Source organism: Asterias rubens, chromosome 2 (assembly GCF_902459465.1).
Source record: "Asterias rubens chromosome 2, eAstRub1.3, whole genome shotgun sequence".
NCBI classification, from domain to species: domain Eukaryota; kingdom Metazoa; phylum Echinodermata; class Asteroidea; order Forcipulatida; family Asteriidae; genus Asterias; species Asterias rubens.
The window spans coordinates 10199543-10217026 of NC_047063.1; the positions used below are offsets into that span (position 1 = coordinate 10199543).

At 40.3% G+C, this 17484-nt stretch overlaps 1 protein-coding gene and 1 long non-coding RNA gene across 4 annotated transcripts; one reads left to right on the forward strand and one right to left on the reverse strand.

Annotated features, from left to right (window-relative positions):
- Positions 1–832: 832 nt before the first annotated feature.
- Positions 833–2557, reverse strand: LOC117306955. Its single transcript, XR_004521007.1, has 3 exons — positions 2344–2557; positions 1468–1508; positions 833–916 (listed from the first exon to the last, which is right to left on the reverse strand). It is a non-coding gene; the product is annotated as an uncharacterized LOC117306955 (long non-coding RNA).
- Positions 2558–7744: 5187 nt separating this feature from the next.
- On the forward strand, positions 7745–17462 carry LOC117306953. 3 transcript variants are annotated; one of them, XM_033791551.1, is made up of 7 exons: positions 8971–9494; positions 10381–10513; positions 10954–11010; positions 14910–15053; positions 15252–15302; positions 16546–16665; positions 16903–17462. In XM_033791551.1, the coding sequence occupies exons 2-7, from the start codon at positions 10405–10407 to the stop codon at positions 17187–17189; spliced, it is 768 nt and encodes a 255-aa protein (XP_033647442.1). In that variant the 5' UTR covers positions 8971–9494; positions 10381–10404; the 3' UTR covers positions 17190–17462. The 3 variants fall into 3 exon arrangements, with proteins under 3 accessions (XP_033647444.1, XP_033647442.1, XP_033647443.1); XM_033791552.1 differs by lacking the exon at positions 8971–9494 and adding an exon at positions 9513–9834; XM_033791553.1 differs by lacking the exons at positions 8971–9494; positions 10381–10513; positions 10954–11010 and adding an exon at positions 7745–8007.
- The last annotated feature ends 22 nt before the right edge of the window (positions 17463–17484 follow it).

A 17484-nucleotide genomic window follows, 5' to 3' on the forward strand; every position in this document is an offset into this window, starting at 1 on the left:
TGCAATAGAACGGTTCGCTTTACATGTAGTCTAGTTGTAATTAGTCTTGGATGATATAGATGGTTTTAAGTCTTCACTGATCTGTCTCAAGCTGGTTGTGTCTACTTCTGGGGGGATGACATGGACTGATATAGGGTGTGGTCTCTGGTTTTATCACCGGCTGAAGTTGCTCTCTACCCGCCACGTCATCTCGTAGAAGTTGTAAAGCAACAAACCATGTTTATTGGTTGTTTACAGTTATTGTTGTTTTTCTGCATTAATTTTTATGTAATGATGACGTCAAACGTATCCAAATTTTACAACCATTGGCGGTATGAAATTCCATATGTTTTGCTTGGAACCAGGTACGTATAGCAATTGTTTATGATGGTTGATGCGGGGTGGGGGGGGGGGGGGGGGGGGGGGGGGGTTCGAAACCGACAAGTTTCAGATTGTGGAACATTTTAAATGAATAAAGGGTAACGCACAGTGTTAATACCGTTTAATTTTGTTGAGTTTTATGCAGTAAAATAATAAACCTGTGAAAATTTGTGCTCATTTGTTCGTCGAAGTTGCGAGAAAATAATGGAAGAAAAAACACCCTTGTCACACGAAGTTGTGTGCTTTCAGATGCTTAATTTTGAGACCTCAAAATCTAGTTCTGAGCATAGTTCTGAGGTCTCGAAATCAGATTCTAGGAAAATTACCTCTAGCTCGAAATCCACATAACTTAATTCAGAGGAGCCGTTTCTCACAATGTTTTATACTATGTATCAACAGCTCTCCATTACTCGTTACCAAGTAAGTTTTTATGCTAAAGATGTTTTGAGTAATTACCAATAGTGTCCACCGCCTTTAAACATCTTCCTGTATCACTCAGGTATCCACCTAGCATCACTGCACCTCTCGGTTGAAGAATTTTCAGTGTTGTGCGGGCCTGTTCAAACCGACCAGTGTAGATCCCCATACGTAAGGGACCAAGTTTGGACAGTTAACGAAACCAAAATAGTAAAACAAAACAGAAAGTAACATTATTTTTATTTCCACGAAACATGATTTTCTTTCCCCGAAAATACATTGCGAGGAACGAAATTGTTTTTTAAGCAAACGAAATTTTGTTCATAGAGACGAAATAACTATGTTTACCTGCCCTTTTTATCTGAGTTAAAGTCCCCTATGTAAAAACATTTCCATGCCTTCCAGATCTGGAAATGGGTCAGTCCAAATGGGGCCCGGAATCCGGTTCAATTCTGACCCGGATTTGTTTAAAACAGCAATCCACGTTCAATCGTCACAAACCATTTTGTGCACAGGAGCTAATGTTTACGGGTTTTGTAAGCTCTGTTTAACCTTTTCATGTAATTATTCCAGGCAGAGTTATAATGGAATCATCAATGTTTATGCCTTATTTGCATATTAGGAATAAACAATGCAATATGGTTCTTCGAATGGACCATTAATATGGGTCATTTTAAGTATCTCACTAACCTGTACAACTCTTGATGTTGGTTTCCAAGTCGGCGAAACCTCTGTAAGCAATTTCGGATGATATATTTTCTGGTCATTAATTTTGTATGACCCGTATTGTACAACTGTTTATTACATTCTGTATTGTGAGGTATTCCGAAATTGTCAAATCTTACAAGAAAGTTGACAAATGAGTTTTGAACTTTGTTTCCATTAAACTAGTTTGCTGCAATTTTGTTTTTTGTTTTTATGTTTTAAGGACACGTCAGCAAAACACACTACTGTCACTTCATGACCAAACCTCCGGCCGTTAAATTGAAAGACGTATGGTTGATATTTAAAACAAATACGTTACATCAGACATTTTTTACATTAAAAATACAATCGTTTTATTTTACTATGACGACATTCAAATGTTATAGATTTTAAAGCCTACATAATGTTGTCATGGGAGTAGTTTTATACAAAATATAGAGTCAATTATATCGTATAATGTGGATACTGGTTTCAAGACGAGTGGGGTGATTTACATGTAGAGAGATTGACAGTAATACTTTCGATTCCTAAAGTCGTCATGAGATCATTAGGCAATAATTTAGTTATTTAGATAAGCAATAAAGGATGTGTATTATGGTAAGGTTCTTTTGTCGACTTTGGCAAATTGTAATCTTGACGGAACTGCTGCCTCCCGGTTCAAACTTTAGCTCAATCCAATGTTCATGGGCGTGTATATAAGTGAAACGATGTTTGTTTCCGTTTGTTACCAGTGGATTTGTGGTAAGAGTTAAATAAACGTTACCAACAAGTTGAATTAAATTGGCATGCAAATGCCGAGGCCTAAACTTATGAAAAATGCCTGCAATCGCCTTGGCGAATAAATTAATATATAATACTTACAACCATTGAACAGGTTATTTCCTGTAAGGGGCAAACGCCACCAAGCCAAGTCCAAACCTGTTACGTTGGCTAAAGAAAACAGCAGTGACAAAAACTGTCTTCTTTAAATATTAGGGAACCTTCTCTGACAAGAGCTGACGGTGGAGTGGACAAGAATTTGCTTTGCGCCACTCGTTGTCGTTACGCCACAGTGATTTTCAAAAGAAGAAGGAAACAAAAGCCTGCGTCTTCTGTGCACCAAGAAAGCTTAATTTTTTCTTAAAAGGACTCCACTTCAGATTCAGCCCTACCACCCATCCCCAGGAATTAGAGCCTCCCTATACCCACAGAGCAGCTAAGCCCTACCACCCATCCCCAGGAATTAGAGCCTCCCCTATACCCGCAGTGCAGCTCAGCGATACCACCCATCCCCAGGAATTAGAGCCTCCCCTATACCGATAGAGAAGCTCAGCCCTACCACCTATCCCCAGGATCTAGAGCTCTCCTTATACACACAGTGCAGCTCAGCGAAACCACCCGATCCCCTATACCCACAGTGCAGCTCAGCCCTACCACCCATCCCCGGGAATTAGAGCCTCCCCTATACCCACAGAGCAGCACAGCCCTACCACCCAGACCCAGGAATTAGAGCCTCCCCTATGCCCACAGTGCAGCTCAGCGATACCACCCATCCCCAGGAATTAGAGCCTCCCCTATACACACAGAGCATCTCAGCCCTACCACCCATCCCCAGGAATTAGAGCCTCCCCTATACCCACAGTGCAGCTCAGCCCTACCACCCATCCCCAGGAACTAAAGCCTCCCCTATACACACAGAGCAGCTCAATACCTACCACCCAGACCCAGGAATTAGAGCCTCCCCTATACCCACAGTGCAGCTCAGCCCTACCACCCATCCCCAGGAATTAGAGCCTCCCCTTTACCCACAGTGCAGCTCAGCCCTACCAACCATCCCCAGGAATTAAAGCCTCCCCTTTACCCACAGTGCAGCTAGCTCAGCCCTACCACCCATCCCCAGGAATTAGAGCCTCCCTTATACCCACAGTGCAGCTCAGCCCTACCACCCATCCCCAGGAATTAGAGCCTCCCTTATTCCGAGAGTGCAGCTCAGCCCTACCACCCATCCCCAGGAATTAGAGCCTCCCCTGTACCCACAGTGCAGCTCAGCCCTACCACCCATCCCCAGGAATTAGAGCCTCTCCTGTACCCACAGAGCAGCTCAGCCCTACCAACCATCCCCAGGAATTAGAGCCTCCCCTGTACCCACAGTGCAGCTCGGCCCTATACCACATATCCCCAGGAATTAGAGCCTCCCCTATACCCACAGTGCAGCTCAGCCCTACCACCCATCCCCAGGAATTAGAGCCTCCTTTATACCCACAGTGCAGCTCAGCCCTACCACCCATCCCCAGGAATTAGAGCCTCCCCTAAACCCACAGTGCAGCTCAGCCCTGTACCACCTATCCCCAGGAATTAGAGCCTCCCCTTAACCCACAGAGCAGCTCAGCCCTATCACCCATCCCCAGGAATTAGAGCCTCCCTTATACCCACAGTGAGTGCAGCTCAGCTCTACCACCCATCCCCAGGAATTAGAGCCTCCCCTATACCCACAGTGCAGATCAGCCCTACCACCCATCCCCAGGAATTAGAGTCTCCCCTATACCCACAGTGCAGCTCAGCCCTATACCACCCATACCCAGGAATTAGAGCCTCCCCTATACACACAGAGCAGCTCAGCCCTACCACCCATCCCCAGGAATTAGAGCCTCCCCTATACCCACAGTGCAGCCTAGCCCTACCAACCATCCCCAGGAATTAGAGCCTCCCCTATGCCCACAGTGCAGCTCAGCCCTACCACCCATCCCCAGGAATTAGAGCCTCCCCTATACCCACAGTGCAGCTCAGCCCTACCACCCATCCCCAGGAATTAGAGCCTCCCCTTAACCCACAGTGCAGCTTAGTCCTACCACCCATCCCCAGGAACTAGAGCCTCCCCTATACCCACAGTGCAGCTCAGCCCTACCACCCATCCCCAGGAATAAGAGCCTCCCTTATACCCACAGTGAGTGCAGCTCAGCTCTACCACCCATCCCTAGGAATTAGAGCCTCCCCTATACCCACAGAGCAGCTCAGCCCTACCACCCATCCCCAGGAATTAGAGCCTCCCCTATACCCACAGTGCAGCTCAGCCCTACGTACCATCCATCCCTGGGAATAGACCGAATCCGCTACCAATGTTTACATATTGTGATCACGTGATTTAAAGTGGAAATTGAAAAGCACAGATACACAGTATAACAGGTATAAAACATGTCCCCTTATTTTTTGGTTCAATCAACTTTATAGTTTCCTCTTTTAACTTATTATTTTGTTAATCGAGCGCCCTCAACGCCAGGTTTTCGGGTGCTCCCATAATTCCAATGAAGACAGACAGCCATGTATTCGTTCTTTGATTGTCTTCATTATTTCAGGTAAATTTCACCTTTTTGTAATACTTATTTCTACAGTTGTTTTTAAACTTAAAAATGTATCTAAGCTTGTTTTTCATAAGACATGAGTCTGAGAAATTGATGTCTTTAGAATCTGCCATTACTTTATGCTCTAGTTTGGTTTTCGTTTTGGAAATATTATTGCCGATTTAAATAGCATTTCAGGATGGCGCGTCCCAGAAAGCCGTGGCGGGAACCGCTAACGTATTTAAGTCGTTTTCTTATAGGAAGTGTTTTTATTATGTATTTGCACTCGTACAGTCATTTATTTTAAGTAACTTTGATAAGATTTATAGTTAGGTGTTTAAGTTACTCATTAATTCCAATGAAGACAAACACCGTCTAACTGCACTTTGATTGTCTTCATTATTTCAGATTGATATTAAAACAGAGCCGAATCCTCAGATGTCTATTACACGACCCATTATTTAAATGAATGTCACTGAAACAAAAAAAAGAAGCCCTTTTAATAAAGTTGAATATTGTTCCAATGATTTAAATCACAGTTGCTGTTTGATGTTCCCAGTATTCTACTACAAAAGAGCTTTCTTTTGAGAGTCTACGTAAATTACTGAGGTTCTTAGGGTAATTCCTGCGCCGTGGATTTTGCGTTGTGCACCACGGCGTGAAGTTGGGCTGTGATAAGGGAGATCGTGAAGTTGTCCGACTCATAGCTGACAGCTACCCCTTCTAATCAAATATTTTGAGGTTGAAAATAAAAGGATTTGCAGATTCTTAATGAGATTTTTATTGAAAATATTGAATATTATGGCAGCAAAATCATTACAATGTTGACGTCACTTTCCGCAAAACATCCAGTTTAGCCAAAATGGGGCTGTAAAGGGATTAAAGTACGAAGTACCAAGTACGAAGTACCAAGGCACTGTAAAACCATAAACACTCATGACATGTGAAAATTCTCTTGGAATTTCCTATTTGGTGGAACTGTGTTTACCCATACTGGCATTGTTCAACCACCGGTAAGGTCTCATGTTACAAACTCCGGAATGTTCTTCAATGATTTCGAGAATTTGGTCCTTTTTTAACCAAAAATTTCAACAGTAATCATGTCTTTTTAACGCACGTTTATATGCAAGTACGTTGTGTTTGTTTACATCCAATACATCCCAAGGAATTAGAGCCTCCCCTGTACCCAGACAGCAGCTCAGCCCTACCACCCATCCCCAGGAATTAGAGCCTCCCCTATACCCACAGTGTAGCTTAGCCCTATCCACCCATCCCCAGAAGTTAGAGCCTCCCCTATACCCACAGAGCAGCTCAGCCCTACTAGCCATCCCCAGTTAGATCCTCCCCTATACCCACAGAGCAGCTCAGCCCTACCACCCATCCACAGGAATTAGAGCCTCCCCTATACCCAAAGTGCAGCTTAGTCCTACCACCCATCCCCAGGAATTAGAGCCTCCCCTATACCCAAAGTGCAGCTCAGCCCTACCACCCATCCCCAGGAATAAGAGCCTCCCCGATACCCACAGAGCAGCTCAGCCCTACCACCCATCCCAGGAATTAGAGTCTCCCCTATACCCACAGTGTAGCTTAGCCCTACCACCCATCCCCAGGAGTTAGAGCCTCCCCTATACCCACATTGCAGCTCAGCCCTACCACCCATCCCCAGGAATTAGAGCCTCCCCTATACCCACAGAGCAGCTCAGCGAAACCGCCCATCCCCAGGAATTAGAGTCTCCCCTATACCCACAGTGCAGCTCAGCCCTACCACACATCCCCAGGAATTAGAGCCTCCCCTATACACACACAGAGCAGCTCAGCCCTACCAACCATCCCCAGGAATTAGAGCCTCCCCTATACCCACAGTGCAGCTCAGTTCTATCACCCATCCCCAGAAATTAGAGCCTCCCCTATACCCACACAGAGCAGCGCAGCCCTATCACCCATCCCCAGGAATTAGAGCCTCCCCTATACCCACAGTGCAGCTCAGCCCTACCACCCATCCCCAGGAATTAGAGCTGCCCCTATACCCACAGTGCAGCTCAGCCCTACCACCATAGAGCTACATGTATATAGCTCTATCCCCAGGAATTAGAGCCTCCCCTATTCCCACAGTGCAGCTCAGCCCTACCAACCCTTCCCCAGGAATTAGAGCCTCCCCTATACCCACAGAGGTATGCGCCCCTCGTTGTCGCTACGCCACAGTGGTTTTCAAAAGAAGCAGAAAACAAAAGCCTGCGTCTTCTGTGCACCAAGAAAGCTTTACTAATATTCTTAAAGGAATTCACTTCAGATGTTTGATTGACCATGCACAATCTCGTTGCAATGCCACTTTCTTGTGATTATTAATCAGTTGTTTTGATTCGATCGAAAGCATGACATAGTTGCTTCAAAGGAATCTATTTCCGCGGTCTAGTTACCCTTTGTACAGTTTTGAGGTCTGACAGGCCGGATACCCAGATTCTATGGTATGGATAACAATACAAACAATTTTCTTCCGTTTCACGCGATCTCATCTTTAAAGGTGCTTGCATGTTTTGGAAAGGGGAAACTTGTTGGCATACCATCAAACCAACCTGTGAGAATGTGTACAATCAAGTTAACTATGCAATCATAATTGTAGTGACTCGCAGAAAGGTTTGTTTTTCTGACAATTTGAGATGTAATTCACATCATAGTCAAACACGGATCCTCCATGGTTCAAGTGATGCACAAACTGATAAGCAAAGCATTTTCAAAAACGTTGTGGAGTGGTATGCCATCAATAAGGTTCTTATTAAGTAGTTAACAATAATGACTTCAACAACTGAACAATATAGCAGAGATTTTGTGTACAGACGTTTCTTTTCGCTTGTCTTATCTGTCACATGTTATGTCCATACTTTTCCTTTAATCCAACTTACTTAAGGATACCGCTACACAGAACCCACACATCCTTTGTTTTAAAACCTCTTTTATTTCCTGTGTCAGCAGGAAAACATACGATCTGAATAAATACGACAGTCAGTTCTGACCACTATATATGTTCAAGTGTTTATAATTTTGGAAATTGTTTCGCGCCATTTTGAGAAGCCAAAAACGTGGGAACTGAAGTTCATGATGGCACGTCGTGGGATGGCAGGCCTACCTAATAATATGACGCTTCTCTGTGCGACGAGCTTTGTGTTTTTCTTGATGTTTCAAGAAATTTCCGCAGGAAAGAACAATTACAGTAAGACCACATTGTTGTTATATTTATGCTATTCATTATTTGGTAGCCATCTTTGTTATCTTCCAGCTTCATGAGCACACAGACAATAAATTATTGTAAATGCTCACTTAGATTGGAGCGAATCAAATCCGCGTCTAAAATATCTTGTACTTTTTATAAATTATCAATTCGAACATTCGAATACTAAATTCAAATGTGTAACTCTGTCCTTCATCAGATGAAGATAAACAGGCCTTTAGTATTACATCAGTCTACTGTAAACTGTGACACCACTTGCAAAAAGTCACACTCTAGCCATGGACTTCCTGACGGCAGATTTTGCACATACTTCTTACAGGCCTGAAGCCCAATTCATCTCCATGCTAATGCGATACGAATGTTGATGTAGATATTTTTGCAACAAATAATAAGTCCCAGACAGTTGACTTGTTCTCAACTCGCAGCCCAAACAGCACTGTGACGTCAAAACCCGATTCGCATTTGGGGAAGGTTTGAACCTGGCTTAACGGGGAAAAATCAAAATCTAACGTTTCTTATGAGATTGTAACTTAAGTTTTTTAACATTTTTTCAAATCTTGTGCATACTTTTTTTTTAATTTTTTTTTTTTAACTCCGTTGAATTTGTGTTGAATTTCTCCATGTAAACAGTGTTTCCCTCGCATGTCAGGAAATGACATGGAACGTGCAAGGTCACTCTTGTTGTAAACAAAGGTTACATGGTCGATTATAGGCCTGGTACAAAATTCGCGAAAACGTTAGAACGATGTGGCATATATATAGGCCTAGCCTACGCGTTTACACACAGACTTACTCGACAGAAGTATTAGGTGCATATTTTTCTGTGGGATTACGTTTGAATTATGATAGTATACATGAGACCTACTCCTTTTTTAATGATTTACAAGGTACTGTGGCGCAATTTGCTGTCAATCAAACCAGGAACAGCGGAGCGAACTCATTCTCTTTTCGACAAGTACAGTTATTTTACGTGAATAACACAGCACACGGGCCAAAGGCTTTACGTCCCATCCGTTAGCTCCAATTCCTATGTAATTTAATATCTCAACTCCATAAGCCCGTTCAGTTTTGCTTCATTGTTTCCGAAGTGAATTTGATTTATAATCTTTGGTGCTGCGAGAAAATTTACAAGCTAATAATAATGTGTATTAAAGGAAGTGGTAGGCCTTATCCTGGCCGATTAAATGTGCGTAAATCCTTTTCAGGTTTCAAACGAAAAATTGTAATAATGAGCACACCATGTGATTGGTCCGCATCATTAGAGATATCTAATACTGGATGCTTGTAAGAACCAAAGATATTTCATGCATAGCGTCGGGGAAATGAGTGTTAAGGAAGTGAAAGATCCGGCTTTATAGAATGGAGGACACAATTTACACCAATTGATAATAACATACCGAAAATACTACAACTCGAGCTTTTGTCTGACGTGTGAACCTCTGCTGTGAGAAGTCACTGATTTAATTACGGTAAGTTTTGTTTTGTTTTGTAAGGGTTTTTCTTTTTCTGTTTACAACACCTTGTTTTCTTTGTGGTCGTGGTTACGTACCGTAAAACAAACACAAACATCGAAAGAGAGCATATGATAAAATGTAGTTTTCTATTTACTAGAATAGATCTGCATTATAAAGAATACAAGTGAACGGATGTTTATTTTTGTACACATTTGAAAAATAATTTGTGTGTGAGTCTTTGTTTGGATATTTGTAATGTATACGTTTTATTTTCTTGGCAGTTTTGTCATCTCATACTGTGAATTTACATTAAACGTTGACAATCTTCGTGAACAGTTATATTTTAGTCACCCATGTAAGTGAACACAAAGAATTAATATTATTATGTGCCAGAATGACTCGGAATCCCAGTGAGTCAATTCTGACCAGCGCTTGTGTGTGTGTGGGTGTCTTCGTTTGGGGAGGAGGGGGCGTGGAGGGGCGAGTTGTACTTTGAGCTAACTACGGATCTCCTTTAAAGGGCAGTTTCTAAATAATTATTGGCATAAAACCTTTCTTGGTGACGAGTAATGGGGAGAGGTTGATGGTATAAAACATTGTGAGAAACGGCTCCCTCTGAAGCGGAGTAGTTTTCGGGAAAGAAGTAATTTTCCACGAATTTGATTTCGAGACCTCAGATTTAGAATTTGAGGTCTCCAAATCAACCATCTAAACGCACATAACTTCGTGTGACAAGGGTGTTTTTTCTTTCATTATTATCTTGCAACTTCGACGACCAATTGAGCTCAAATCTCCGCAGGTTTGCTATTTTATGCACATGTTGAGATACACCAAGTGAGAAGACTGGTCTTTGACAATAACCAATAGTGTCCACTGCCTTTAACTGTCTCTTCTTCCACAGAAATTTACACAAGGTACGAAGACAATGAGAATCCGTAGGTCCACCATTACCATCGGGTTATGGTGTCTTCAGCTTTGTATAAGTCTGTGTCTTGTTTCACGGATTGCAAATTGTGATGACGGTTTAAGCGCCGGTAAGTTTAACACTCTACTTATATGACATTGATACCAACTTGGCAACGGAAGTTTTGTACTTCCCAATACCAAAGTACAAAAACAGAACATTTCCTGAATATGAATTATACGGAGCCCCAGAAATGCCATATCACTTATCCAGATATTGAGACGATCATTTTGTCATGTCGAAGTATGCCGATACTGAAAATTTTCCCGGTAATAATAATTGTTATATCTCACTGAGAAGATTATCTGCACCAGATAATCAAACAACTCGACCAAGAGTGATAGTTTATATCACCACGTCAACTAATTGAAAGTTTGCCAACTTATTGACAGTTGTGTACTAACATACTTGCAGTCATGTCGCTATAATGGTAACTTGAGCATGAGTTCTTCAGAAATAGACGCATGAAAGTATAACTATTATTGGTATTTCATTTCATTGTTTTCGTAGAAGAATCAGTTGGCGTAGATAATTCAGATGAGTCACAAGAAGAAATCCGCCAAATAGGTAAAACTGAATCAGATAATAAATCTTTACAATTTGTATCATTAACATAGTATGTCCATATAAATACAATTCTCTTTCTGAAATTGTGATATACAATGCATATATGAATGCATATATTATTTGTTATAGCTGGGGGATCTGGTTGGATCTGGTGTAAGCTCACACATGTGCTTACTGGTGTTTTCTTGTTTTGTCCTCTGCTGTCTGTTCTCTACTCAATTTTCCTTTTAACTCGTTAGGCCTACTTGTGTTATTGATCACCTTAACATGAGTACCGTAATTTGCCTAATTGTTAACCCATTTATAATTATGTCATTGTTCTGTGTTATTTTGTGTTTGGTTATTTGTGTAGATGTAAGACAAGTTATCAGCCCATACTTGACTTATCGAATGTGTTCGATATGAACTCGCCTGTAATGATTAAATCACTATCTTGAATAATGACAATAATGTAACACATAATGACGTTAATTCTAGTATAGATCCAGATTTAAACTTTGAGGCACCTGATGTAAGTTGTGACTACTATGATCAAACTGAATTCATGAATTACTTTAATAAAAACACTAATGTTAAACTACTACATATAAATGCACGTAGCTTATATAAGAATGTGTCGCATATTATCAACTATGTCAACCTTCTAAATTGGTGTATCTGAATCATGGTTAAAGGATATTCAGGATCCACTCAAGATGAAAACAACATTTCTATTGGTGTATTTTTAGACCTTTCTAAAGCTTTTGACACGATTAACCATGATATTTTGATATGTAAACTAGCGCATTATGGAATCCGTGGAGTAACCTTGGAGTGGTTCAAAAGCTATTTATCTAATAGAAAACAGTTTGTTTCATATAATTCTGTCCATTAATCTGAAAAACCTATTTCTTGTTGAGTACCTCAGGGTTCTGTTTTGGGTCCTCTTCTTTTTATTATTTATATTAATGATATCTGTAACACATCCGAAATTATATCATGTTGTCTTTTTGCCGATGATACAAGTTTAGTGTACAGCTATTCTTACCCTTAACGTTGAATTGGTAAAAATAAGTACGTGGCTTGTTGCTAATAAACTGTGTATTAATCTACTTAAAACAAATTATATGATATTTTGTCCAAGACAACGTAAATATATTCAATCTGTGCCTTTAATCTTAAATGGAATTGACCTACAAAGAGTAACAAGTACTAAATTCCTTGGTATAAGAATTGATGAAAAATTGTCCTGGAAAAGTCATATTAATGATGTTGCGAGTAAAATATCAAAGAATATTGGTATAATTAATCGTCTAAAGAAATTTTTACCAAGCCATGTCTTATTAACTCTATATAATTGTTTTGTTCTTCCCTATTTAAGGTACTCAGTTCTTACTTGGGGTGGTTTGCCTACACAATGTAATAGGCTTCTTACTTTACAAAAGCGAGCTGTTAGGATCATTTCTAATGCTGGTTTTCTTGATCATACTACTGCATTATTTTGTAACCTTAAATTGTTAAAATTTAATGATCTTTATCATTTGAAATTAGGTAAATTTATGTACAAGTACAGGAGTAATGCACTACCACCTTGTTTTAGCTCATTTTTTACTCCTGGCACTACTGGCATTCATTCATACAAAACCCGAAGCACTTCAAAGAAAAATCTTTTTGTTTCTCGCAACCGAACCTCAATGTATAAAAACAGCCTTGTTCAACGCGGTGTTACATACTTGAATAATTTGGATGGTTCTGTTAAATCTGCAATCACTCTACCTATATTCTCAAAAAAATTTAAACAATTACTACTCAATGCATATTCATTATAATTATTTCATGGCTTACTTTTGGTATATTGTTGATACACCTACATTTGTTCGTATGTCCTTGTAGTCCCTTGTCTTGTGAGTCTTATTGTTTTGTTAGTCTGTCAATAGGTTAGGGTACAAAAGCCAAGGCTTCACCCAATCCTAAGTTTTGCCCTTCTGATTTGTTAATAACTTTGGAAAGCGCAAAGATCTTCTGATCTGCGCACAACTTCGTGTGACAAGGGTGTTTTTTATTTCATTAATATCTCGCAACTTCGACGACCAAGTCAGCTGAAATTTTCACAGGTTTGTTATGTTATGCATGTGTTGAGATCTTTGACAATTCCAATAGCGTTCAGTGTCTTTAAACGACTTAAACCATGTAATACCTTTTTTTCGTGTGAGTCCTGTTATAACGTACTCAGATAAGCAACAACTGTTGAATAACAGTATCTAAGGATTGATAGATTGGATGATCGATCAACTGATCTATTGACTGATTGATTGATCGATCGAACTGATTGACTGATTGGTATTTTGCTTACTCAACGCTTATGATTTGATAATATTTTTCTCACTCAACGTTTATGACTTGATAATATTTTTCTATATTTTCCTTTTTCTTTATCTCTCTCTCTTTTTTGTCAACAGATAAAGTAGTCGGTGTAACATTGGCGATGCGCAAAGGCGATTCAAGTAAACTTTGAAATACCATGAAATAATATATTGGCAATGGCGGGTCCGATACTTCACGGAGGCAACGAAGGCGATTGCTTCCATGCCCCCTGGTCAATGCCTTTGTGCCATTGAGTCGTCGTACACATTTCGTGAATGTTTGAAATTGAAACCTCTCATTTATTTTGTTTTGTCTATAAATGTATAAATCTTCACATTTCTTTAAAGACTATAATAGGCATACTCTTTAGGAGTTTCGTTTCTGGAGCATTGATCAATGGCGGAATGTTAACTGCCAATTCCTGGCTTGAGTAGGAGACTATACGTTGTAACGCTGTTTGAAATAATCCACCAATGAGGGAGATGTGCTTAACGGCGTTATAATAGTTATAAATAATATGTATAAATCAATGCTTTAAGTAGAAGGATCCTCACCAGCGTTCTGATTCAGGACCCGGGTTGGTTTATATAAATAATTACCAATTCACAATTTTTCTCACTGTCGAATCTTTCTGATAATGTCCCGCAATGCAGTATATTTTGATGATTGGTTTAAAATAATGTGCACCCTATGACCCTAGATCTTAAAATAATAGTTTTTTGAAAGAACATGTAATCTGCCTGTTTGAAACCTTAGTTCTTTAATCTTTACACTTTGCCTTCAACAAAAAATATAGGCCTAACTAGGATTTGATGTTTGGGATTTTTTTTTGCATCATCCACTGGATAATTGAGCGACATATACAAGCTCAATGTTCACATAATTTATTATATTATTAACACGATTTACAATTGGTTGCCGATGAAGAACTCGTGATTATCGGTGTTATTGTGCTGAAGTAGACGGTATCAAAAACGACAGACTCAAGCATGACTTCGTAAATACCCAGCCCTGCTAAGTGCTCTTCTATCTAACAGACGAATGCAGATATTTCATATATAACCCATTTGCAGTTAGTGTACCTTCATACATGCAAATCACTCTGGTAAGATTCAAACCATTGCACGGCTAGTTTAGATGTCTTACCACTAGAGAACCGAGCTAGCCCGGTGGCTACAAAGGCACCCCATCCCAACCAAATAAAATAGTCATTTTGTTTTAGATCTACTTAAACAAGCATGGCTTCAGAATGCAGGGCTAGCCTTGTAACTTCCTGTGCCAGAAGTAAGCTTCCGTAAAAAAAAGAAAATGTTGGTGTGGCGGGAGATTCTGTCCCCCCGGGAGATTCGGTCCCCCGTATGGCAAACTGTGTATACATGTACTAACTTCTTCTGATAGCACCCTCTTTAAAATCCTCCTCCTCCAGCTCATGTTAATTTCCCATATATGAAGGACAGAATCTCCGGTGGACAGAATTTCCTGGGACACCGGAACATGGATGTTGTATCTTTGAGTAGGCCTATATCTCACAGGTTCTCATTGTGTTTTTTTCACAGACTTGAGTGGCAGCTCCAAGTGCGTTAGGTATGGCCAGCAGGGGCAATATGCTTACCGGCTATACTGCGATTACTGTTCCATTGACCATGAAAAAGAAGACCTCCCCGGACCTATTAAAATTGTCGAAACGTCAGATTGTTCAGGTATTGTTGCGAACCCTTCAATCCCGTTTTGAAAGCCCAATGAGACTTGTATAATAATGTCCTTCGGAGCCTAATGTCGTCCGTTCGTGTTCGTTTGCATACGTAAATGATATTTGATCAAAGACAATTTCAATTTTTGTGAAAGCCGAAGAGGTCGCCATTTCGAAATTTGTAATTCAAGGTTTAAATCGTCCACAGCTACCATTGAAAGGTGTACCGCGGATGCATTGATCACAACGCCAACAAGGAGTAAGTATGTTACGACCATTATTGGCTTCCGGAAAACACGTTTCTGAAAATTTACAATAGAAACATGCCCACACAGGGTGAAAGACTAGACTGCACATTTTGCTATTTTTGGCTTTCAGTAACCACGCGGTCAATGAAAACTGGTCACTCCTTGTCTTCCAATACCCAGCTCTGGACTGTGTTACCAAAACGAACATCACCAATGAAGAAAACCATTAATGACACTGGACACTATTGGTATTTGTAAAAGACCAGTCTTCCACTTGGTGTATCTCAACAGTTGTACAAAATAACAAACCTGTGAAAATTTGAGCTCAATTGGTTGCCGAGTTGCGAGATAATAATGGTGAGAAAAGCCTTGTCACATCTTTCAGATGCTTGATTTCGCGACGTGAAAATCTAATTCTGATGTCTCGAAATCAAATTCAAATATTTCAGTGGAAAGTTACTTCTTTCTTGAAAACTACGTTACTTCAGAGGGAGCCGTTTCTCTTAAAGGAACACATTGCCTTGGATCGGACGAGTTGGTCTATGAAAAGCGTTTGAAACCGTTTGTTATGAAATGTACTAAAAAAAATCAATTTGTTTTGTTACTATTATTATTATTATAAATGTATATGGTTAGAAAGATGTTTTAAAAGTAGAATACAATGATCCACACAAGTATCACTCAAAATTGCACGGTTTTCAATTTACGTCGCGAACTAACATGGTCGGCCATTTATATTAATGGCCGACCATGTTTGTCGACGAGGTAAAACGAAAACCACGCAATTTCAAGGCATATTTGTGTAGATCATTGTATTCTACTTTTACAACATCTTTCTAACCATACCGATTTTATAAGAAACCGTTACAGAACGCTTTTCAAAGACCAACTCGACCGATCCAAGGCAACGTGTTCCTTTAATGTTTTATACTATGAACTGCTCTCCATTTTTCGTTACCAAGTAGGTTTTGATGCTAACAATTATTTTTGAGTAATTACCAATAGTGTCCAGTGCCTTTAAGCATAACCTTGAAAATGTATGCACCATTATCTTTGGCGAGGGTATCGTTCATTCCGATCCTCTGATTCTTATAAGCGCACTAGCCTACAACCTATACCTGTTCTATAAACTCAATATTTCGCGGGAAAAAACGACATTTTGTCAAGTTTATTTGTTTGAAATTTTGTAATTGTTTAGTTTGTGAAACTTTCAAAAGGGTGTTGATTTTCTCCATTACCGATGTTTTTTTCCAGCGCTCAAACCTGTGTGCGGGAGGGGAAACAAGAAAAAGAAGTGGTACTGTGGTTTTTGTTCTTTGCAAAAGGAAAGAGCAGTCTTTAAATTGACATGCCCGTTGTCGAGTAATAAGCCAAGTGAGTATTATTATTATTATTCAATTAGATAGCTAGTTCTGTATCCTTACCAAAGCTGGAGCATAACTTGTGGAATCGTTGGGTTGTTCAAATCAATTAATAACATCATCCTTGTCCGAAAAAGCGTTGTTTCCGTACGGATTTCTTTCCACTACGGAACGGTGTTCTTCACGAAAATAGTCTTTGGAAAAGTCTTTCTACTCTTTCATTGTTTATTTCTTTCTTCTTTCTTGAAAGGTTGTGAAGATGAAACACAAGGCCCTGATGGCACCGCCACGCAGGCCCCAGACAACACACCCGACATTACCCCCGACAAGAGCCCTGACAACACCCCCGACAACACCCCCGACAGCACCCCCGACAGCACCCCCGACAAGGGCAGCAAAGACAAGAAGTACCGGTACGTAAAGCAGTACTGCGTAGCAAGTGAAGAAGATGTTACATTTAATGACTGCGGACAGAAAGCACCATCATTCGGAGTCAAAATGCCGGAGTTTCTGGAAAAATATAAGACGGAATTATAGTAAACTTGAAAACTAGAATAAAAGTTTGTACACCAGTGGTCTAGCCCACACCCCTCCCTGGCCTCGGTCTAGTTCCCCCACGGGCGGCGGAACAGGGGCCCGGGGAGCACCTTTAAAAATTGGTCAATTTTGCTTCTCCCTATATGCATAATAATTTAAACTGTTTAAAAATCTGCTTAATTAGATTGAAGTACTATTTTAAATCACGTTTATTTTTAATAATAAAATTTGCTTTAAAATAAACCTTTCGACGAATTAGCGAATGAATTGTCATCTAGAGTTGAGTGAGGTTATG

What these genes read in the sequence shown, in the direction of transcription:
- LOC117306953 (XM_033791551.1), top strand. Translation starts at nt 10,405, where the DNA reads ATGAGAATCCGTAGGTCCACCATTACCATCGGGTTATGGTGTCTTCAG. An exon ending in AGAAGAAATCCGCCAAATAG is followed by an intron (nt 11,011 to 14,909) that starts GTAAAACTGAAT and finishes TTTTTTTCACAG; the next exon opens with ACTTGAGTGGCAGCTCCAAG. An exon ending in GTTGTCGAGTAATAAGCCAA is followed by an intron (nt 16,666 to 16,902) that starts GTGAGTATTATT and finishes CTTTCTTGAAAG; the next exon opens with GTTGTGAAGATGAAACACAA.